At 39.0% G+C, this 23679-nt stretch overlaps 1 protein-coding gene across 1 annotated transcript in view; it reads left to right on the top strand.

Moving 5' to 3' along the window:
* The window catches only part of LOC140238025 (phosphatidylinositol 4-phosphate 5-kinase type-1 alpha-like), a 59072-nt gene extending 35736 nt beyond the window's left edge, over nucleotides 1–23336 (top strand). Inside the window, exons 7-16 of the mRNA XM_072317952.1 lie at nucleotides 1042–1185; nucleotides 3593–3748; nucleotides 5046–5123; nucleotides 5620–5755; nucleotides 6196–6319; nucleotides 7995–8078; nucleotides 8991–9124; nucleotides 17890–18039; nucleotides 18551–18881; nucleotides 22151–23336. Of these exons, the coding sequence (XP_072174053.1) occupies nucleotides 1042–1185; nucleotides 3593–3748; nucleotides 5046–5123; nucleotides 5620–5755; nucleotides 6196–6319; nucleotides 7995–8078; nucleotides 8991–9124; nucleotides 17890–18039; nucleotides 18551–18881; nucleotides 22151–22439 (1626 nt within the window). The 3' untranslated portion in view covers nucleotides 22440–23336. The remainder of the gene's footprint in view (nucleotides 1–1041; nucleotides 1186–3592; nucleotides 3749–5045; nucleotides 5124–5619; nucleotides 5756–6195; nucleotides 6320–7994; nucleotides 8079–8990; nucleotides 9125–17889; nucleotides 18040–18550; nucleotides 18882–22150) is intronic.
* The last annotated feature ends 343 nt before the right edge of the window (nucleotides 23337–23679 follow it).

Below are 23679 nucleotides of genomic sequence, written 5' to 3'. Positions count from 1 at the left end.
CCTTCCAAAAGGAAATGGAATTGCACATTTATTGTGTTTTGGTTTTGTCTGTAAGGATGATGATGATGATGATGCGTATCTTAAGGGGAAAGTTGATGCATGAGATGTCATTGAAGACATTCATCATCAGTCAGGATTCAAGCGGGTGAAGGCATAGGAATTGGTTCAATATGTTTGCCCAGCTTGAGGAGCACAGCAAGTTCATGTGCGCTGTTAATGCATCCCCACCTCAGTTTTGATTTATCATTTGAGATTGATGCCGGCAGGATGTACATTAAAGCTACCCTGGACCACACACAAGAAATCAGACTCAGAGGACACTATCTGTTCCCTGCAAGTCTTAAAATCAGTTGAGAACTGGTATAATTTTGCAGTCATTACTTCAAGTATTTAATTATCATTTATTTGATTAATTGATTAATTAATTAATTGTTTATTTGCATATTTATTTACCTACAGCAACCGTATACCTATTTATTCTTATCTATTTATTTATTTATTTATTTATCTATTTATTTATCTATTTATTTATTTACTGTTGTATTCATTTATTTATATATTTGTATGATTGTTTGTTTATTAAAACATTTATTCAGGATGGCTTGATCAGTATTTAAGCTGTTTTTAATCAAGGTCCTGAGATCACAGATATAAAATTACAGTAACATCCAATCATAACATGAATTAGCAGCAGTGTACAAATCTAGGTCAGCTTGGATTTACCAGTATGTGGAATTATGTCATGAATTCATTCATTTCATTGATTTTTCCATTTCCAGCAGAATGATGTATGAGTTCTCACAAGTAAATTTGTACATGCCAGTTTCTCCCATAAGTAATGCCTAACCAACAGGAGGAGAACAATTGTGCACATGACGTCATGGCTCATTCCTTCCATTTGTAGGACTGTGCTTTTGTCTGTAGCTTCTTTGAAAGATTAAATCCTTTGCTGTTGTGTACCTTTATAGCCACGAGTGTTTGGTGTGGAGTGAATATTGCTTACTTGTTCTTTTCTTTTCTGTGCCATTTCACAATATGCAGAACCTTGTCCAGAATCCGAGGACGCTACTACCCAAATTTTACGGTCTGTACACGTACCAGAGTGGAGGCAAAAACATCCGGTTTGTCGTCATGAACAACCTCCTTCCGACAACACTCAAGATGCATGAAAAGTTCGACCTGAAGGTGAGTAAATTACGGCTCTAGGAGGTGCGACTCATTGCACTCCTTCATTAAATGTCAAAACCATGTATCGCTGCTGCATGTGGAGCTAAGCAGTGCAGTGCTGAAGCTGGTATTCTCCATATTCCCATTTTCCAATTCTTCCGTGTACAATTGTAAATAGGACATAACCTTGATCAGTTTGTTAAGGGATGTGAGAGCCAATCCTTTCTGTGTTGCCATAGGAACATTGTAAGTCCATGCTAACAACCAGAATGTGGTGTTGCAGTGTAGACTGTGCACATACAGAGGTGTGGTTTCGAAAGTCATGTGAGATGTCTCGAAATAGATTATGAAATGAAAGGAAGAAGAAATGTGTTGCATTCTAAAAAGAATATTGATAAAGTGAAATTTAGCGACATGTTTAGTGTTAATTGGAAACGGTCCAGAACTGATGTCATGATCGTATGACTCAAACAGCAATGCCAAAAGGCCTTTGCGATGCCTTGTAACTTGCCTCTTAGCAATCATGCAGTCATATTGTTCTCATTTTATACTATTACTGGGGTAGTTGTTCAGAATCCCAGCATCATTGGTAATACACTGAAAACTGTTCTATGAGAATAGCCAGAAATTCATCTGTTCTGCTGATCCTGCAGCTCTTAAAGCATTCACAAAAGTTCATTCAATATCTGGAGATATATACATATTTAAAAGCATCTCTCATTTGAGCCAGGGTGAAAAACTAGTTCTGTTATGACTGTACACCAAAGGGAAGAAAGAATGAAATGTTATGTCTACATGTGTACCGGTACCATGTGAGTTTTCATATCAAGTAGCAGTAAAGTCTACTTTTGTAGAGAGACCCCGCCCCACAACTGAGTTGAAACCTCTGGGTGGCATATTTTGATCATGAATCAAACATTCCGATTCAACTTCATGTTGACTTCTTGTTTCAAGTTTGCATGAGTAAATAATGGTTTAGTGCCACATGATCCTCTGCAAATGTTTTTTTTTTTTTTTTTTTTTTTTACTGTGTATAATGACACAACTATGTGCTAATTGTTGTTGAAGGGGAAAATGTGGGGACTCTGTAATGTAGTGTTTAACACAATCAGTGTGATTTTAACACAATCAGTGTGAGAAGACAAACTGTACAGTGTAAAGCCTTGTGGAGTTATAAAAAAGAGAGAGAGAGAGAGAGAAAGAGAGAAAAAAAAAGGTCAGTATGCCAGAGGGTGCGTGAGGTGTAATGCTACCTCCATGCTATTAGAGTAAGGAATTATTCTATCCTGAGAGTGCAGCATCACTGCTCAATTAACTGTGAAGTTTGTAGAGATCTCAGTTCTGGCAGATTTTTAATAAAGAAAATGTCAAAGCCAGGGCCTGCTGGACCAAGGTGCATGCAAGCGAAAAGTAGACATGTGAGGCATGTTGTAGTTGAAAAGATGGAGGGGGGGGGGGGGAGAAGGGAGGTAGAGGGCATGGCGGTAGGGACGGACGAGGCAAAATAAACAGATGGAATGAGATGATTAGCTGCTCATTCAATTTTCAAAATTAGATTTGGTCCGTTCTGTTTACTCTGCTACGTGATACAAGGGAGTGCCTTTTATTGTTGACTGGCTTGTGGTAGGAACTAATTTGCGTTCATACCGGTGCCAAGTATATTCTTTTTGCATGTATGTGGAGTTTAATTTCAGCATATGTCATGCCGATGGTATTCATGTAATTTCTTCAGTGCTCAATTACGATGAGTGGCAGGCTGATGACTTTTACAATGAAGTCTTGATAACTTCATAAACTCTTTCATTAACAGTATCTTTTTGGTAGTTAGACGATTAGAGTGACAAAAGTAATTCCAGTCCTTTGGTAATTCATAATGTGTTCTGAATTCATCTGCACATATGCTTATATACCAGGTTTATGCATGTATGGAAAGAGTTTAGTTACGCCCTTTTATCATCAAGTAAAGGTTTTTCTCTTTGCTGTTGTTGTAATGATTCTTATGTGCATAGAAATTAAGACACTTATTTGTATGCTGCGAGTGTAGATATATATGCCAAGCTTAATAAGGTACAGTTTTCCAGCATATACATACATGTTCATGACAAGCTGATAGAAAATACTATCACTTGTGCATGCTTAGCCTCATGTCTGGTGAGGTAAATGAAAGAAGACATGTTAGATTTTTTGCCAAAGCTGTAAATATAGCAATCTACTCTTTCTACTTCAACTTTACAATAATTTGTTGTATAAGGAGATCATAATTTGATTACTTGAGAATAGAAGTCAGGATGCCTTGTTTTGCCTTTATCACTACATTCAGATACATGTACTAGTGTCACTGGGTCTGGTAGCCCTTGGGGTGAGTTTCAGTAGAGCAGGCCCGGTGTTTATTTGAACATACCTTATTGCCATCCGTTTGTCATAGGGGTCGACGTACAAGAGGAAAGCATCACGCAATGAGAAGCAGAAGAAATCACCGACGTTGAAAGATCTGGATTTCATGGAAGAACATCCAGATGGGTTGCATCTAGACGCACTCACGTACAACGCTTTGCTCAAGACGATACAAAGGGATTGCAGGGTAAGTGCATTCTGGGAATATTTCACTCTGAGTAGTCGAGGATTGTCTTCTGTGGAAATGGTCTCGCATTTCTCAGTGTACAGCAATTCCATGCTTATGTTTTGGATCTGTCAAGTTCAGATTCCTTTATGTATACATTCACTCCCTTTCTCTTCACACAGGGAATGATCAGTCTGTTTGTTTAGATAGTACTCCATCCCCCTGCCCTTCTTGTTGCCAAATAGTCATCAGTACATCTAATAGCATCTTGATATCTTGTATTTCATGTGCATGAAAGCATCTGTTTTCTTTGATACTCATGACAGGAATTTCAACCAGAGTCATTCATTGTTTGTCTGTCGACATATTAATGATGCTTTGTAAAAATAGGGTCAATGCCCAATAGATTGTAATTACTGCTGACCATTTGAGCCAAAAGAGCAGTATAAGTGATACATTGCTAATCCACAGCTTTTGCTTTTAGATCATTTCTCTTGGACTGTGGTAACGGCATTTCTCTTTAGTTGTGATATGTTTGTATTGCTGTGTGTTGTTTACCTTGAATGTTTGATGTAATTCAAATGCAGGTCATGATGAGGACTTACAGTATTTTGTACATATAACTATATGAAACCATATAAACCGTATATAACCCATTATCTATGTCTTATATCTGGTTTGACATTGAATGTAGGTATAGCTCATTTAAGCACAATTTATTCAGAATGGTGTGTAGCTGGCGGTTAATTATTGCTATACCAAATGCTTCAACTATGTTATGCAAGTAACAAAAGTTTTAAGGCACTAGAGCTTAAAGGGATGGTACAGTATTGGTGGAGATGAGAATTGGACTTTTAACTTTTTGCGAGATACCAAGAACACTCCTATGAAATAGTACAGAGCATACCATTTTAAGAGGAATTCAAAGTTTATTTGATAGAATTCAGGTTTGGAACGACTGAAACATCCAAAAACAAAGTAAAACAAAGCGATCGTAATAAAGTGTGGGTCCCACACTTATTAGAATCGCTCTGTTTTGGATATCTCAGCCATTTCAAAACCAATTTTCATCAAATAAATGTTGAATTCCTCATGGAATTACATGCTCTTTCATATTTCGTAAGAGGTTTCTCATTATCTCACCAAAAAATGTTAGAAACCTGAAATTAGGTCTCAACCAAAACTATATGATCCCTTTAAAAAAGAAAAATGAAATGTATGCAGGAGTTTTGTTTTGCATACTCTACCAAAATTTCATGTGCTAAAGTTTGCCCTTACTTACCTTTCTGTTTTTCTTCTGTGTTGTTCAATCTCAAAGGTACTGGAAAGTTTCAAGATCATGGATTACAGCTTGCTTCTTGGTATTCACAATGTCGATCAACAAGCACGAGATTTTGTAAGTAGAGACTCATGTAGAGATGTACTTGGCTGCTAAATGTGTAAAAATAGAAACATTTTAGGGGATTGGCTGTGTTGGTAACCCCCTCCCAACCAATGCTCATCTGGAAAAGAATCAAAACTGCAAAATGCAGTAAAAATACCTAAAAAATACACTCCCAGGTTTTAACGCTTCATTAAAGCGTCTCCTAACCTTCCATTTTTTCGTACAGTTTACGCAGTGCATTTGAACCTTGCATTACAAGCAGAGTTCTGCAATTTGGTTAGCTTGAATAAAAGTGCATTGTGTTTAGATCAGGATAGTCATGGTTTGTTTTGGTCTCTTGCGTTCAGAAAATGTATACGTACATCTTGGCATTATACAGCACTATGACAGCTGAGAGCTGTACGCTTGGAGATGTTTGCTTCCTCTTAAACATATATATTTGTGGCATTTTCTAAGTCTCATCCTTTCTTGTTTCTCCATTCATGCGTGATTGTTGCTATGGTAACAGGCGAAGGAGGCGAGAGCGAACCCAAGCACCCCAACAGGCCTGGAGGACCTCCCCCCAGACTATTCCTTTGACCCATCCAGTGCACCGGAGACCCCTCGCACACCCACTGAGGGAGATGACTTTAACTCATCGTCAGGTTTGTCTCCATCTCCATCTCAGTCTCTTCTCTTGTCTGTCTGTCTGTCTGTCTGTCTGTCTTCAGCACACACTCACACTCATTCAAGTCAGGCATCTTGCACTTACCCTCTCTCTCTCGTACAGGCATGCTCTTTGTCTCATGCTTAACAACACTGACCCTTTTTCGTTGATCTGTATTACAATTTCATGCGATAATTCTGGAAATGTACACTGTATGTATTTACATTTCATATTTCTTTTTTTTTTATGATAACTTTTCTTTGTGATAAGTTTTTCAGAAATGATTGATGTGAGATTTCATTCAGACAGAGTGTAAGACAAAGAAAATTAATAAATCATTAAATTGACATGTCCAGTTCTAAAGTCCGAGAAACAGAATTTAAAAGACGTGAGTGTTATTTATGCTACATCTTGTCATGTCTACCATGTAAATTGCAGGTCTACCCCCGAGGTTAGAACGGTCACGGTCGTACAACAAGCAGAGGGTGGCAGCATTCTCAACAACACGTGAAGCCATCCAGGGTCAATCAGAAACATATGTCATGGGCGGGGATGATGAACAGTGAGTATGATTGCGGGAAATACTTCTCATTCTGCTAGGATTGGCTGTGGACGTAATAACTTCAAAGTTACAATCTCATGGTATGACTGGAGATCAGTATATTTCACCATATACTTGATTCTTCCTCGGGAATATGTAGATATGTGTTCCAACTTGTTTTTAGGGACTCATACACTCATTTTACTTGTTATAACATTACATTTTACTGAAGTTTTACATCCCGTAGTATATAAAGTTGAATTTACAAATGAAAAATGATGACCTTTACTATCTGGCTGTATGAATTTAGGCTGTTTTAGTATGGTATTGGTCCTAGAAAAATGCCCTGTGAGTTGTCAGTGGTTCGATGGCAGTGTATGTATGCCCCCATATCATGACACACACAGTTAGAGGGAAATTAAAGTGTTGTGGTGCTCTTTGTGGTGGACTAATGCTTGGTGTACAAACAGGATGACTGGACCACCTGATAGTCCAGTAGTGCAGACCTCTGTGGCAAAGCCCTTTCCTTGAACTTTGGAAAGCACACACGCACATGAGTATTACGGAAGCATGTAGAGATTTCGGCCAGTACCAAGTCTGTCCTGGTGGTATGCCAGTCTCACTTTTTGTTTGCACAGTTCTACAGCATCCTTCCTCTCTCTGGCTAGGGATTTTAGTACTTCACGAGATGTCAGACATCCCCTTCTAGGAAATACAGTCAAACCTGCCCTAGTGACCACCTGCTGTATGTGGCCACTAAAAACTCACCCTGATAGAAAAGCCATGTTTAGACCCTCTGTGTAGCGGCCATCTGTCTAACATGGCCAGTGGCTACCAATTTTGTCCCCCGCAGTAGATTTTAACCTGTCCATAGTGGCCACAGACCTGTACAGAGCTGCAGCCCTGCAGATAATTCAGAATGTTTTTCTGCTTTTGCTGCTGTGCTGGTCATTCATGGCTAACATCAAGTGATTGCCACTGCTGCATTCACCCACCATTCAATCATAGTAATGCACTAGCAAATTGTTTGCTTTGCTCTGCGCATGCTACTGTATGAAACACTGCTACTGCATGAAAAACGTGCATACATCCACATAGGCCTACATGTACTTGTAAGTACTTACAGATGGATACAACGATAATACATGTGCAAGTGTACCTGTAAGCAATGTACATAAAATGTCGAATAACCTGTCTATAGTGGCCATCTGTCTATAACGGCTACTCTTTTCATCTCCCTTGGGTGGGAGCTATAGACAGGTTTGACTGTAGTTTGTCTTCTGTGTGTGACCTTCAAGACTTTTCAGGTCGTGACCTGGCAAATTGTTGTATGGTAATTGTGCTCAAATGAACCCACTTGTGTGCCTGCCCATTACAAGTAAAGATCGTAGGTAGGATACTAATTTTGCCTGTGTCTCAGCCATAAGCTCAGTTTCGTCAAGAATTAATGTAACGAGTACCACACAGATGTACATTAATTATTGCAAGAAAGGATGGACTTTGAGGATTCCACTGACAAATGTAATAAATAGTAATCCTAGGTTGGGTCATCTCTGTGCATCAAGTACTTGACCATACTAGACCATTTTTTAAGATCCTGTGAAATGTTATACCGGACAAGAATATTTCAGTCATGTTGAGTTTATTGTGATCACTATGTGTCTCCTCTTTTCTTCCTCTCTCTCTTTCATAACAGGAGTGGTGGTATTCCAGCTAAAAGTTCCAAAGGGGACAGATTACTTCTCTTCATTGGTATCATAGACATCTTACAATGTTACAAGTAAGTTTCTTGTCACACAGAAAAAGAGAAATCTGTACATCAGAAAATGTGGCCATGTCCATGCACTCTGACAATAACATCTAGATGTAATGTGATCTGAAAAAAGTCAAAGAGGATGGTGACGTAAGATGAAAAAGGACCAACACCAAATGAACACAAAGAATATGGTTTTGCATAGATATGAATTTAACCTGTCTTCTCTTTCCACTTGCAAAAATTCCAAGAGAACGTGACCCTAAAACAGATAGCCTTTATTTTTTCTTCCCGTTGCTTTAGTTTATAAGTTTCTTGACACTTATGGTGTGATTACATTGTTTCTGTCCTACAAATTGTATATCTGAAAGTTATCTACAGGGATAAAAAGAACATTGTAACAAGAAAAAAGATATGAACAGGGGCATAGATATGAATAGTACCAAACTTTTTTCTTCACTTTGAAAACACGCCAAATATCATGCAACCCCAGAATCTAGCCCTTAGTTTTCATTTCTTTTATCTTGTTTGTAAATTCTTTGACATGTGAGTTGTGAATACATTGTTTCTGTCCAACAAATTGTTGCAGTCAAGGAAGTAAGAACATACTCTTGAGTTGTTACTATGATCTTTATTATGATTGTGCCGTACAAGGGTATATTATGATTCCCTCTAGGGTTAATGATAAAATTCTCTGTTGGCACACGACTTTGGGTTAGTATTGTGTATCAGAAAGAGGAATGTTTGAAGGCGACATCCTGACCTTGTGTTTCTGTATTGTTTAAACGCAATGTCCTGACCTTGTATTTTTATATTGTTTGAACGCAGCATCCTGACCTTGTATTTCTGTATTGTATAAACACAACATCCAGACTTTCAATCCCTTTATTGTTTTGATGCAACATCCTGATCTTTTATATCTCTATTGTTTGTTAATAGACTAAAGAAAAAGCTAGAGCACACATGGAAATCGGTGGTACACGATGGCGACACGGTCTCAGTGCACAGACCAGGCTTCTACGCGCAACGCTTTCAGGACTTCATGGCAAAACAAGTCTTCAAGAAGATCCCATGTAAGATAAGCCCCTTGTAGTTGGCAGCAAACCAGCAGATCCACTGCTGCTACCCACATGACATGTGCACACAGCCATAATCACTGTCAGTGGCAGACTGAGAACACCCATCTGGGAAGATCAAAACCATTTTGCTTGTGTCTGTGAGGTGGTAGCTGTCATTTGCAAATAACTCTTTTAGAGTTTCCTGAAATCTAACCCTTGATGAGTGCTTTTGCTCTGCAGTATTTATTGTACTGGAGAGACTATACCCTCAAATGGTCAGTGATGTAGATTGAGCTTTTATTTTTACAATGTTGAGCTCACATAAGGTCTCAGCTCCTACTCTGGGTAAGATTGTTGGGTGTTTCTTTGGTGTTTTTAGTCTACGGATGGGGGGGGGTTATATCTGGAAACAATGAACTATCATCCGCATGAGAGCTACATCACTGCTTACTAGTGGTGGTTTTTCATGTAGATTTTCAAACTTGGAAGTGTGTTGTGGTGTGTTTCCTTTTTCTATGGAGTGGCATGAACTTCAGCAGAAATGGGCTTATTGGAATTTAAAGTTATGACACATCAAGAAAATGTTCAAATCAGTGATAGGGCAGTGTGAGCAGACAAAGACTCTGTGCTTGATCTTTAGTTGCTTGCAAGATAACTACGGAGCACAAAAGAAAAAAAAAAAAGAAGACACACAATGAAAAAGTAATAGCCTCTTACATTTCTTCTTTCCTAATTGGTTCATAAGCTTGATCTTAATTTGACCCCATGTGGTTCAATTCTATCTAAATCTGCAGGGTTCACCAAAGCACAGCTACTACATTTATAGAATAGCTCCAATAAAAACAGCTGCAGTTGCATCAGTGGTGTTGCTGGCAGCATTAACAGGAAGCTTTGTATCTGTGCTACTAACGATCAAAGCGGCTCAATATCAGCTACCATTCAGACTCTGCCATCAGCCTCTATTGAGGAATACAGACAAGATACTAGCAATTTTAGGGGAAACCCCAGATGCATGTAAATAAAAGTGTTATGGCTTTTTGATTGTAGGTTAAGAGTTTCGGTTCATAGTTCTCACATCTCGCCATAATTGTAGTCCATGTGGCTATCATGCACAGAAAGGACGCCAATTGAAGTGAGTGTGTGTTTGTGGTATGTAGTATTACATCGTCTTCAAAACGCTGCGTAAAAACTTGTTTTCCAAATGAGATATCAGCTCAGATGTACAGTGAGTGGATTTTGCTTCAAAGTGATTAGGATGTATGAAGAGGGGAAAGGAGCATTGGAGAGGTTAACTTTATTGGTGACATTATGAGTCCCATTGAATATACAGTGTACTTCGCATATTGGTCTGAGGGTTGGCTGCAGGAATCCTTGCCTGTTTGATTTCTTAACAATAATAGTTTTTACTTACAGATCATATCATGAAATCCATTAACAGGTTTGTGTCGCAAATCAAACTTAGAGATATTTTGAACATTTGTGACCCGCTACAACAAAATGATCCTAAAGTCGGGCGAGGTCGATTATTTGAAAATTGCATGATATAATCCCCTAATCTTTCTGCTTTAAATTGATATATAACACATTTTATAAAAAATAATCGGCTGCGGAGATATCGATGTTTAAAAGAGAGCATGTCGAGACGTCTGGAAAATCACTGTTTCGAGAAAAGCGCCCTAAATGTCTTCCTTTCGACGCAATCGCGACCAAGGGACACGCAAGTCAGTTTTCACCTCTGGACAATAGAAGGTAAGCCCTAGCAACCCCCGAAGAGTTCATTCAAGCACATCAGCGTCGGCGGTCTCCTCACCAACCAATCAGTGACCAGGATGTGAGAAGCGGCTGAGCATAGCACACCCCGCCCGCACGCACCAGTCGACTGGACAGTGTGCGAGCTTCACGCTTCGGTTAACAGCAAGCAGCAAACTGACCAATGAGATCACTCTGGTCGTTGTTAGGGGCGGAACCTATCTGTGGCGCTCAATCCAAATTTTCGAACCAGTTTCTGCTTCGTTGAAACACCAAAAAAACATGGCTCAGAAAAACGCTATTTTTTGGTCTTTCCTTTGATCTTTTTGCTTCAAAATTTCGACAGATGACAGAAGACATGTTAGACTCCAATAATATATCAAAATCGGAAAATCGTAAGTTTTGACCAATTTTAATGCTCTGACTTCAAACTCGATTTTTACGGCTTCGACCGTGCGCGACTTTAGGACCTTTTTGTTGTAGCGGGTCACATTTTTATTTCCCTTTGGATATGCCCCTGTGGTAGATTCTAACCAAAGTTCTTGCAGACATCCATACACAGTCGCAGGGAATACTTTACAATTGACTCTAGAGAACATTGCAGCAGATGATCTTATCACTTTATGTAGAACAGCAGGGTACACATGAGTGTGGAGAAATGCATCCACAAAAAAATCCTCCTTTTTCATATCTTCTTCATCTTCTTTAATATTTTTTTTTTTTTGATGAGCACCTCAAATTCAATGAATAGTCGTGATGATAGCAAGATGATGTTCCATTATGAATGCAAACTGTCACTGAACGTTTTGAAGACGATATGAAACTGTCAACCACTGCTCTGCTATGTGTGTGGTTGTTTGGACAGATGCACTGGTTCAACTCACAACTTCAGTGGGAAGATTGCTTCCGCAAGCCATTAATGTTTCCTGTTGGATCACTTTTATTGCTAACGAAAGGCAGCTTGTGTGGCAGTTTCATTAGGGGGAAAAAAAGGAGGTTTGAAATCATGTTTAAAAGTAATGTACATCTTTAATCAGTTCTATTTTGGGAAAATAGCAGCATGTAGGAGAAACCAAGTACTACTTGAACATCAGTGATGTGCTTCATTTCATAGTAGCAAAGTAGTGAAATGTCAATGTTGAAAGTGAAAGTGCTATTAACCCTTATATTGCAATCACAAGAGCCTGTGTTGTTTGTTGTACAGCACACAAAGCTTTCACAAAGTACTCTCTTGTTTAGGAGGTCTCATGCGCTGCCTTTACACATGATTGCTGTGTGCAACCTAAAACATTGTCTCATCTTGTAACCTACTAACATTAGAGTTGGTAAAAAGAGTTTTGAAGGATTAAATTTCATAGGCTTCACACAGTGGTATGTCGTAGATCCTTGGTTGAAGAAAGGGTGATATTTTGAGGATACTGGTTGGTATTTGTGTCACCCATACTAAGGCCATGTCTTTCCACCTTGTGATAAATATTGTTCTGAGAATGCCTCTATGCAGATATCATGTAAACTACCCCTTCACAGAGGTAGAACATGATGTGAAAGTGACTTTCAGTAATGCCTGATCCAATGCTTCGTTTTCCAGCTGGCTACCCTGCCCTGAGTATGTCCTCACGCCCTTGTGCTTCTTCTAACGATATGCCTAATTGTACACTGCAGATTAGACATCTGTGACGTCACTTACATGGTTCCACTTGATTCAAAGTGCTGATGATTACTTTGTCTGCAGCCCAAATTGAATGTGACGATCCTGCAATGTCAAATGGTAACGGACACCTCTCAGTCAGTTCGTAGTTAGCACTTCCTCCCTTGCAAATGCGTACGCTTTGAAAGGTGACTTGGTAATCTTTATTTCATTGAAGCGTCCTCTCTTCCTCAACATTTAGAGCATGCTTGACTACGGGGGGAAAAGTGGAAAATCATTCATTTTAGCTCTCTGTAGCAATGCACCATATTTCATCTAAAAGGTGTAGAGAGATACATCGGCAGTATATATCGTCATTTGACAGCTGCAACAATGTGAATTCTATACAAGGTTAATAGAGGTAATGTTCTTTTTAAAGTAACTGACCAGTTGAACTGTCCTGTAATCTCCATTTAGATGCAAATGCTTGCCATGTAAAATACATCTGGTCAAGACTTCATACACTTTCTCTGTCTTCAGAATTCAAGAAAATTAATCAAATTTGGTAGCAGGCATGCAGTAATCTTTGTCATTTCATATCTCCATCAATTCATGGATGTGCTTTAATATTAATCTTCAATATTTATAAAAGAACCCTTGATGAGTATTTTATGGTGTATGTTTGCAGAACTGCATTGCCACATGTATATCAAAAAGCAGTATGGTCATAGGTGAAAGAGAGCTACGTCTCTGGCTAACATTAATTTCTTCTGATGATCCTGTGTTCCACAGGTCTGCTTCCTGCTCTGGTTTACAATTCACAATTTTCATCAGTATTAGTCACATTTTGTATTCCATTCAAACAATGTGAAGGTATACTACACCGTAGCTGTATTACCCCAAATTCTTCTTTCATGTCAGTTTACTGGTTACCTCAAGAAGGACCTGCTGTGTTGTTGATTTACATTAGACTTCGTGATCCATGCAAATGATTTCATATTATATACAATCACCTCCCCCTCCCGTATCACATCATTTTGCTACTTCTTTGAATCTTAACAATATCTTTCATTTCATATATGAAAGTGTTTTCACAGGAGAAATAAGCACCATTAAACAAATTCAATATGTTGGGGAAAGATTCTGCAATAGTGGACAACAACAGGACCCAATTAAAAGAATGTCATGTCCATATGATCGTTTAAATGTTAGTAAATCATCAAAAGTGGTATTCAATAGGCAGCTCAAGAAATGTGCTCGGGTTGCCAGACTGGTATTTTGTATTCGTACAGCAGTAGTACCCCGTCACTACTTGACACAGAATATCACCAATATTTTTCATGTTGTCTTGAAGGACAATTTCTTAATAAAGGGACTGTACAGTACTGGTTGAGGTGGGGATTCATGTTTTGAACATTCCTAAGTGAGATAATGAGAAACCTCTTATGAAATATGAAAGAGCATGTAATTTTAAGAAGGATTCAACGTTTATTTGGTGAAAATTGGTTTTCAAATGGCCGAGATATCAAAAAAGTGATAATAATAAAAGGCGTCAGGCCACGCCTTTAAAAGGATTTCTTTGTTTCACCTTGCTTTTGAATATCTCAGTCAGGGGATTCATGTTTTGAACATTCCTAAGTGAGATAATGAGAAACCTCTTATGAAATATGAAAGAAAGAGCATGTAATTTTAAGAAGGATTCAACGTTTATTTGGTGAAAATTGGTTTTCAAATGGCCGAGATATCAAAAAAGTAATAATTATAAAAGGCGTCAGGCCATGCCTTTATAAGGATCTCTTTGTTTCACCTTGTTTTTGAATATCTCAGCCATTTCAAAACCGATTTTCATCAAATAAACTTTTGATACCCCTTAGAATTGCATGCTCTTTGACATCTCATAGAGTGGTTTCTGAATATCTCGCAAAATGTTAAAAGCTTAATCCTCACCTCAACCAGAACTGTACACACCCTTGAAGTACTGTGTAGTGGGAATACATTGTCATACATGCATATCTAAAAGACAAAGGAAGGTGACACATCATAACTTTGTCATATTGTGGTCTTTCACTGGACAAAACAAATGAGGAATTTCCCCAATGACATCATAGTCATGTGGTCAAAGGTGTCTGTATAAAATTCCTTGTCAGATGCCAGGATGTGGGACTTACTGACAATCAGAACTTTCAGTATTTTCATATAGATTTATATTCTTAACAGTTGTCTGATTTGTGTGAACGTTGACTATTAACCTACTTTGACATTGTTTTCAAAGTCAAAATAACTCTTTCTGAGAGTTCGCCTCCACTGACAAAATTCTTCTGGTTCCAAGTTGTCCGTTTTGACAAGAATTCAGACTCTGAGCTGCGTCAGTAGTTGGGAGTGGTATTTGCCCGAGTCCACTGTAGTTATGGCGTTAAACTATCATGGATGCACATGTATACTCTCTTTTGTAACTTTTGTGTGCCTTGATATTGGGGCATTGAAACACTCAGCAAAGAATAACAGAGCCATCAGAGGATGTTTGGAATGCTTGGATGTGAGAGATAAATGGCCTGTATTAGGTCAAATAGAGGAAGGCTGTAGGCTAATCATGGACAATTGGTTGAAGCTTACAAAGCAGAGCACTATAGCTGTGTCATAACGAGATAGAAAATATTTATATACGTGTACATGTATGGTATATATTTTATATACTGCATTATGTAATCTCCAAAGCTTTTTAGAAACTCATCAATTTCATGTTATCAGATGCTGCATGTTGCATGTTTGTAGATTGGCGGTGAAAAGGGAGTCATTGGAAAAAAACTAAGTCGGCTTTGCTGATTTTATTGCATGGAGCCATACTGCCAAAGAAGATGAATCAGGGAGAAAATTTTGTACAGGCCATTTCAGCATCTGCTTGCTTTAATATTGTCAAAAAGACATTCTATGCAGACATAGTTACATCTCTTCATTTCATGAACTACATCAAAGTAGCATACAGGTCCCTGAGGAGCATGCTGTATATTGTGCAAATATTGCTATACTAAAAACTGTGTAGAAGGGAGGAAATTCTGCTTGTACTTTTACAATGTCAGCTAGCCATGTAGTGCAGAGAAATTGAAGTAAAAATTAGCAAAATAGTATAGACACTTGTGCATTGATTCACCCTGATGATTGTTTGTGGCAAATCAGGGATGAATATACAGTATGAAAATTTCCTACCAAAATGGTGTTGATTATCAGAGATTGACAGAAGGCACTTTATGACAGTGCAGAGTGTGCAGATAAATGACTTGGCATACATTGTGTAACCTGAGGAAGGAGTTCGTTTGCCATCAAGAGACTCCAAGAATGTAAAATTGCATACAGTCCACTCCCATTATAACGAACGTGGTCATAATGAAATTCCGGTTACAGCAAAGGAAAAATTTAGGCCGCAACGATATCTATTCTACATATTTTTATTGTTTATTTGTTCAATTATAACGAAGTTTCGATATAACAAAAGAAAACTGCCGGTCTCGAGGATTTTGTTATTACGGAGTCCTCTGTACTGAATTGTAAGTAATGATGAAACTGTTTGTCGAGGACACCGCCCACCTTTCTTTAGTGTGATGTTAACCCTAACTAGGCCGGGCTATTTAGGTAGTTGATAGAGCCGGGGGGGGGGGGGGCCTCCCAGGCCCCCCCTCCAGATCTCGGCCGTCGACCGCGCGATCGCGACGAAAATTGGCACACACATTGCCTATGATGTAATCTAAAATACCATGAACTTAATTTTTCAAAAAAATCATCATTTATGCTAAATTATGCTAATTTATGCATGATGATGCATAAAATCAGACTAATTGGTATAAATCACAAAATAAAGCTCAAAACAGGCACATTTTTTGTGTAAATATTCTTTTTAGTGTCCTTAGCAAATGTAATAAAAAAGAATTGTGATATCAGAAAAAATTCTTAAGTATTTTATTGTTTTTTTTAATTTCTTATGTATTTCTTTGTTTTTTCGACTTTATGTTTTTCATTGTTTTTTCAATGAAATTTGTCCGCGACATCGCTCCGAACAAGAAAATATGTTATTCATTGATTTTAATCAATAAAACACCAAAGTAATCATGCTTTTATGAAATTTGCCAGTAAGCACAGTTTGCATTGAAATTGTACACGAATTAACGTTTTTGAGCAATTTTTGGTCTGACATGCATGTACATATTTATGCGTAACTTCGGAACCGCGCGCCCGGGCGTCGCAAATTTGGTGTCAAAAGATGCGGGAGACTCGAAAGAAAAAAGTCATGAAACGTCGCGGCGATGGCTTTTTGCGATTGCGATACATCGCGCGGAACGTCGAGGGGGGGACCTCGGAGGCCCCCCCCCCCCGGCCTAGTTAGGGTTAAGGGAGGTGGTTAGATGACATAAACTCTTCAATGTCATCTTGCTGTTTTGTCACATCCTAAACACTGTGAAAAAACCCCATAAACAAATAGACCAACAAAACAGGTGATTGGTTTCAACCTCTTACGCTTCACTCTTGGTGACTAGCAATAAACATGACATCATATTAACCGGGCATGTAGTGTCAGTGCAATAAATGAATAAATTGACCAGTATCATATATTTCTAATAGCAAATGGTGTTATGATCAAAGGCATTGGCATTAATGTAGGCATTCTGTTTCTATGTCCTGGAAAATTCATGTATATGGTTATTGCCAGTAATTTTCTGTGTATTTATTGTAACAAGGTACGTATCAACCAAACCACAAAATATTCAAAATTTCCTTTGTTACTTTAGAAAAATCGCTGTTACAGTGTAAAATCCTAGGATGAGCGATACCGGAGGCCATAAATTGGTTTCACATACAAGAATGATAGAAGTAACACCATTGTGATGCTTGGTAGCAGGATATTGGTTTATCTCACAAAGAAAATCATGCTAAAATCTTTTGAATTTCAATTCATATCTTGTCTGCATCACTTTGAATGATGCCATGCATGATTGATGGTCCGGAATACTTCATAATTGGATGCAGAAGATAACACAAAGCTTGAAATGGGAATGTTGGACTGCTTAACCAAACAACCAGTACCCCTCAAGTTTGCATTTTGCCTATCTTTAACAGAATCTGGGTGTGTTTGTTTGTTGTTTGTTTGTTTGTTTTTTTTACCTGACATGGAAGTTGTTCTAGCATTTTCACACTTTGCAGAGGAACAACAAATAGACCATCAATTTATTATTAAAGACAACATAATTGCCCCCACCCCACAGAAAAAAAAAAAAAAAGGTTATAGAGGCTAAATAACTTTCTGTAAACTGAATTGAAGGTACAAGTGTATGGTGTAGTTTTAAATCTGTGAAATTTTGTGAAGAGGATAACGTGTCACCTGTTGCACTTTCTCCTTTGACTTTTCTGACTGCAGTGAAGCACTCCCCCTCCAAGAAGAGGGGCCAGGCAGGCATGTATGGCCAGAGCTCCAGGCAGACAGACGGCAGCGGATCCAACAGGCCCCGGTCGCAGACAGAGCCCGTCTTGTCAGAAGCCAAGAAAACACTCCCAACAGAGGAGACAGGTATTGCTGCCTGCTATTAGGATGGTGGCTGGTGACACTTGTCTGTTGTGAAAGTGCTGGACTCATCTTCATGATTGCTATGCATGCTTATGTGGTCGGGATGGCAACTAGTTAACTTTGTAACTTTATGTTCTTGAAGACCTGTCTGAATTGTTGGATGGAAAATGCTTTGCTAAGTCGACTTATGAACCAGCTTAAAGGAGAATAGCCCAGGAGTCTTCATCAAGATTCCCACTCCACATCAACCACTGATAATGTACAATTTTTAAATCATTTTCCATGAAGACTATTAAAGTAGCACAGAATATAGGGAAAATGCATTGCCATTTTTACAAATCTTTGTTATAAACTTTGACATTATCAGTAAGAAAGTTTAGAGGAAGATCAGTATAGAAAAATAAATATCATGGAGCATGATGGCATGACCAGTCTATAAGTAGAGGAAAGTGCTATTGTGTGCATTCTCTTTTGTCACTTCTTGTTAATATTTGTTTGTTTTTATTCCTGTTAGGAGCTCGACCCAAAGAACCCAGACCAGACCTAGTCCCGAGCACCCCGCCCCTCAGTGGGGAGGCATCAGGTTACACGCCCGCTGTAGAAGTCACAGAGGCACAGGACAGCGAGAAAAGCTCGCCTGCCAAGACCGCATTCCGACTGAAGCAGCAATCGACGACAGTGACGACCACCACCGCCACGACAACCGTGCCGGCGACCAGCGAGGACCAGGCCTCCCTCTCGGACGTCAACATCAACACCGACGACGCCGGCAGTCTGGCCATGAAGGAGCTCGAGAGAAAACTCTCCGCCGCTCAAGTAGAACAAACGGTTGACTTTACGCAAAGGTGAGGGGGAGAGCGCCTGAAAGTAAAGAGGGGGTTCAGAGAGCAGGGGATGACACAGTGATCTCTCCTTCCTTATGCTGAGATGAGTGTCAGTCATTTCATATGGGCCTAGGAACAAGGGGGAATGATGCTTTGCCATCTGGCTCTTTTTTGTTGTTGTCAAATCATGAAAATCACAACATACCTCTAGCTTTTAGTAGATGCTCCTAGCTTCTTTAAATACAGTCAATATCAAGGTCATAACATGGAATGTGTACTGTAACTGCCAGTGACATTGGAGGTAATACTGTTCAGAATTAAATGGAGGAAAAATCTTGAATCGGTTATCACTGTGTTATAATGTGAGAGATATGCTGACCTCAGTTCTGAAACAACATTTGAGAGGAACTTTTGCCATTGTGTTCGTGGATCTATAGGACATTTATTATGGGGACACAGGGTAGTTTGAGTATGTCAAAATACTGACATCAACAAAAAGAAGTGAAGAAGTAGGTCTCGCTTCTTTCAAATGTCTGCTATTGGTCCAAAAAAAAAAAAAAAAAAAATCTCTTCCAACCGTGATGCAATGTGCAAATAATCTAATGCACAAGATTGACTAATGTTAATTCAAATTCAACATTGGTCCCCACATGTTCTCACGCCTGATTATTTTCTATGTATTATGTTTTTGAGAAGCTGCCCTTAATGATGAGAATGTGTCAAGTGTCATTGTTGGGTGCTTGATTGAGATACCTTCTATGGTACCTTGACTTACAAGCCACCCTTAACTGATTCTTTTCCTAATGGCTTAAAATTGTCAGACAGACTGTGTAGATACTCACATGTACAGTACAATCCTCCTATCTAAACATGATAAGTGTGGCAGTTTTCTTTTCTTGACAAGACATACTGTAGTGTAGATGTTTAGATTTATTTTGTTCTTGCTTTTGTTGTTGTTTCTGGCTGGCCCTGAAGCCTCTATGATGTTGTGTTGTTACCTTTGTTTATCTGTCTATTAATCCATATTTATATGTCCATCTTTTCTTTGATTCTGTGACTAATTGCCAGTGACTTGTAAGATATGACATAGAAAATCTATACAGGTATGCTAAGCCATGCAATGATGGGCTGGTTGGAATTGGAATCATGAGACTGAAGGTCAAAGGTCAAAGGGACGATGTTACAGCCAAAGTCTGCTTTTCAATCATTGGTTAGGAAGCATTCAGTGAAAATTCTGTCAAACTTGATTCAATCAAATCAAGTACCAGGACAAGCCATGACATGGTATTTATTACTCCTTTTCTATGCAGGTTTATTCTGGCTCTTCTGAAACAGTGTATCTTATCACTGAAATACTGGATAAGATTCAGTCAAAGTCAGTTGGTGCTGTTAACCCTGACAATGCCTTGATTAGGTACATTCGATACCAAATAATACTTTGGTTACAGACTTCCGTTTTAGCAAAAGGTGTGGAGTGGTTCTCCTGCTGCTTTGCACACAAAATCAGTGAAGGGAGATATTATGAGGTGTTATGTTATTCCTTAGCCATAAAAATATGATTCACATAAGATAAAAATCTTCCTCATCGTCATCTGAAAATCAAGTGAAAAGGTGCATTTTGTTGTGAACTGTCAAATATACATGTATTTGATGTATATTCCCATCATACATACAGTTCATAACATCATCAAATTCTTCCACTTTACAAGAAATCATTCTTAAAATGTCATGATGCACACTGCTTTGCATTTCCATTTCTCTGTTGTTGCATTGAACTAATTCTGCTTTCATTTACTCATGGTAACACCATAATTAAATTTTACTGTCATGATTCATGAAACAGCTTTTATATTACCATTAGGGCATGCAATATCTCGAAAGAATCTTTGTATAACTTTGCAGGCTGAAGTCTTTTTAACTGGTCAATATTTTTACTGCAAATTCGTAATGCATCAAAGTTTAGTGAGTGCCCGATACATCCCAGGTGATATCCCTGAATAGCTCATTGAATAGTTCTTACAGTCTGACCTATACACGGAAATGCATCTAGTCTTCATGCTTAAAAGCTGATCATAAACAGACTCAAGATGGACTCTGCATTTTCTTCAGTTTGTTCTTCTTGTGAGTCGCTAATCCCTGTTTGATATATGCCATTTCATTTGTTCACATTGTCACAGTATATCCAAGCTGTTTAACCTCAATCTAACTCGTACTGTTCATTGATACTGATGCTAGATGATGTTAGATGTGTGGTGCAAGTATTCTAGACTCTTCGATATCAGTGCTTTATTTTAATGTACACTCTCCATACCCTTTAACCCTTGCACAGTAGTTAGCAATGGCTTTTGTTCTCTTATTGAAGGCTCTATGTGGTAATGAACTAATTAAGGAGGGGGAAATGTATTTAGGGGAGGGAGTTTAAGTTGTTTTACTACCACTTCTTAACATTCCAAGAGTCTGGTCATAAGATAAAGAAACCAATGATTGTAGATGCTTGATTATTATTGAGTAGGAAAAACAAAGTCCTTTAATTTTTTTTTTTTTTTTTTATACTACTGAAATCATATAAAGTGATGGGTCTCGTTTAATAGGATAGATTACAACGTGTTTGACTCAGGTACTCGTGAAACCAAAGCCAGAGTATCATGAAATCAGTCATGTTCATATGAAAACAATAAGAAACAAAAACAGGTAATTGTCTCTTTTGTGCTGAAAGTGCTGATGCTTGTATGTATGTGTGTAGTAGAATAGAGCATCACTTTATTTTGACATCTAATACCCAACATCTCCTTTCTCCCCATCTCTCTCTCTCACACACACACACACACTCTCTCTCCCCTCTCTTCCCTCAACACCCAACTCTCCCTCTATTATTTTTCTCTATATCTCTCTCACATGGCCCTATTTTAAAATCTTTTTCCACCAAATGCTCCAAACAATCGGTCTTACTAAACCTCTGCCCTCCATTTCCTATCTAATGGTAAATTCTTTTATTTATTCTCTTCATTTTTAATCACATTTTGAGTTATTCCATTCAAACTATGGAAATTTACGTGCATTTGCTTCCTGTTATATTTTTTGTTATTTATCCATATCCTGTCGAGCACCTTCCATCTGCACGGCACCTATTATTTTGCACGTTTTGTCGATTCCTCCCCCTTCCCTCCTCCTTGCTACATTCAAAATAACAGACCCACACTAACAACCATGTTACCATTTACCCCAAACCCCACCCCGACGACGTCCCCCACTATGACCTCCCCGTCTGTTTCCCCTCCCCACTCTTACAGCGGAAGCAGCACCCTAGATACTAACAGCGAGTCCTCCCCACGGAAAAGCGCCTCGGATCCTGCAAGGGACTCGCCCTACCACCTGTCCGAGTACCAGGGCATCATCGATAGTGGGAGTGCCGAGGATCTGACACCAGGGGAAAAGGAAGGACTGGATGCCCTTGGAGAATGTATTGGTATAAATGGTGATTCCCATGGCAACGGTGATGCCAGGACTCCTCAGAGCTGCGACATAGACAAAGGGGATGAGCCCGAGATTGATGGAAATGTAGGAAGTGTCTGGCTATGAGTGGCCTAGTGTTTACCTGGCGATGATTTGTCTAGTGGGGTCAGGTAGGGCCAGGAGGGGGCACCAATCGTAGGGGCGGGCTAGCCTTCACTCCAGTGCTAAGGAAATGCAAGCACTTTCTGCATGTCGCTGAAATCGTTCTGTAAAGTCTTCATATACGTGTGTTTGTCAGGGTGCCGCCAAGCTTCGAGTGCACAAATGGTCATATGCGTGATCGCGTTTGCTTCCTGTGCCGTGGACGTTTGCAAGTCGTCATAGTCATGAATCAAGTCATCTTATGGACCAGGGGTGACAAATTCAGACTCCTTTCCGTACTGGACCCCTGCCATTGCATCGGACCATCCTTTGCAGGTGGAGGAGATGTGTAGCCCTCGTCCGACAGCTGAAGAAGTTTTCTTATTCCTTCTCATTCAATGCAGGATGTAGCTTTTTTCTGCCACTACCAGGTGCTTGATATTACCAATCCTAACCCGTATAGTGGCATGAGGTCATCCAACATGCATGGTATGTGTAGAGTGTATTAAGTGAACCTCCCTGACCCTGTATCCCAAACCCAGTGTAGTCCCGCGGTGTCACACCCCTGTGCTATTACCAAAGAAGGAGACACCCTTGTCCTTCCCCAGGTATGTAATATCATGTTACCCATCCTAAAACCCACACACTGTGTATGAGGAAGGGTTTTCTCAGAGTCCAAGTTTTGAATATATTGGTTACCAGTGACCCCTTTTTGAAAACTGCTACGTAATGTGTCATGAAAACTTGTGAAAAGTCAAAATTTCCATAACATTCTGTTGTCCGTCTGTGTTGCATTTGCATTTCAATGTGAATCATATTTTGGTTTCATGCTCATACTTAAGACAGCTGTTAAATATTTAGAAGCAGTGACTGAAAGGGGGGAAAAAAATCAGGGGTATCACCATTTGCAATGTATGCAATACATGGCATGCCTCCTTTGCATGCAATAACCATTCACATGGACTTTAGACATTTTTGTAGTGTTTTCATTTTGTCCTTCAGAGCAATATTCATAGCAAGCAACCCTTACCAGGAATTCATTAAATGGTATCACAATGACTTGTGCTTCTGTCATTGATTCACTCATTGAAATGCAAGGTCGAGAGTCATTAACTAATTGTGCTTTCCTAGAGTCACTTTTTTGAAGATGTGTCTCCTATGTTTGGATCAACATGTCATTAACCCAGGTTTCTAGTGACAGCTACATTCTGGAATTCTGCATGCT

The sequence above is a fragment of the Diadema setosum genome, chromosome 14 (genome assembly GCF_964275005.1).
Source record: "Diadema setosum chromosome 14, eeDiaSeto1, whole genome shotgun sequence".
In the NCBI taxonomy this organism is placed as follows: domain Eukaryota; kingdom Metazoa; phylum Echinodermata; class Echinoidea; order Diadematoida; family Diadematidae; genus Diadema; species Diadema setosum.
This window is presented reverse-complemented; position numbering and strand designations above follow the sequence as displayed.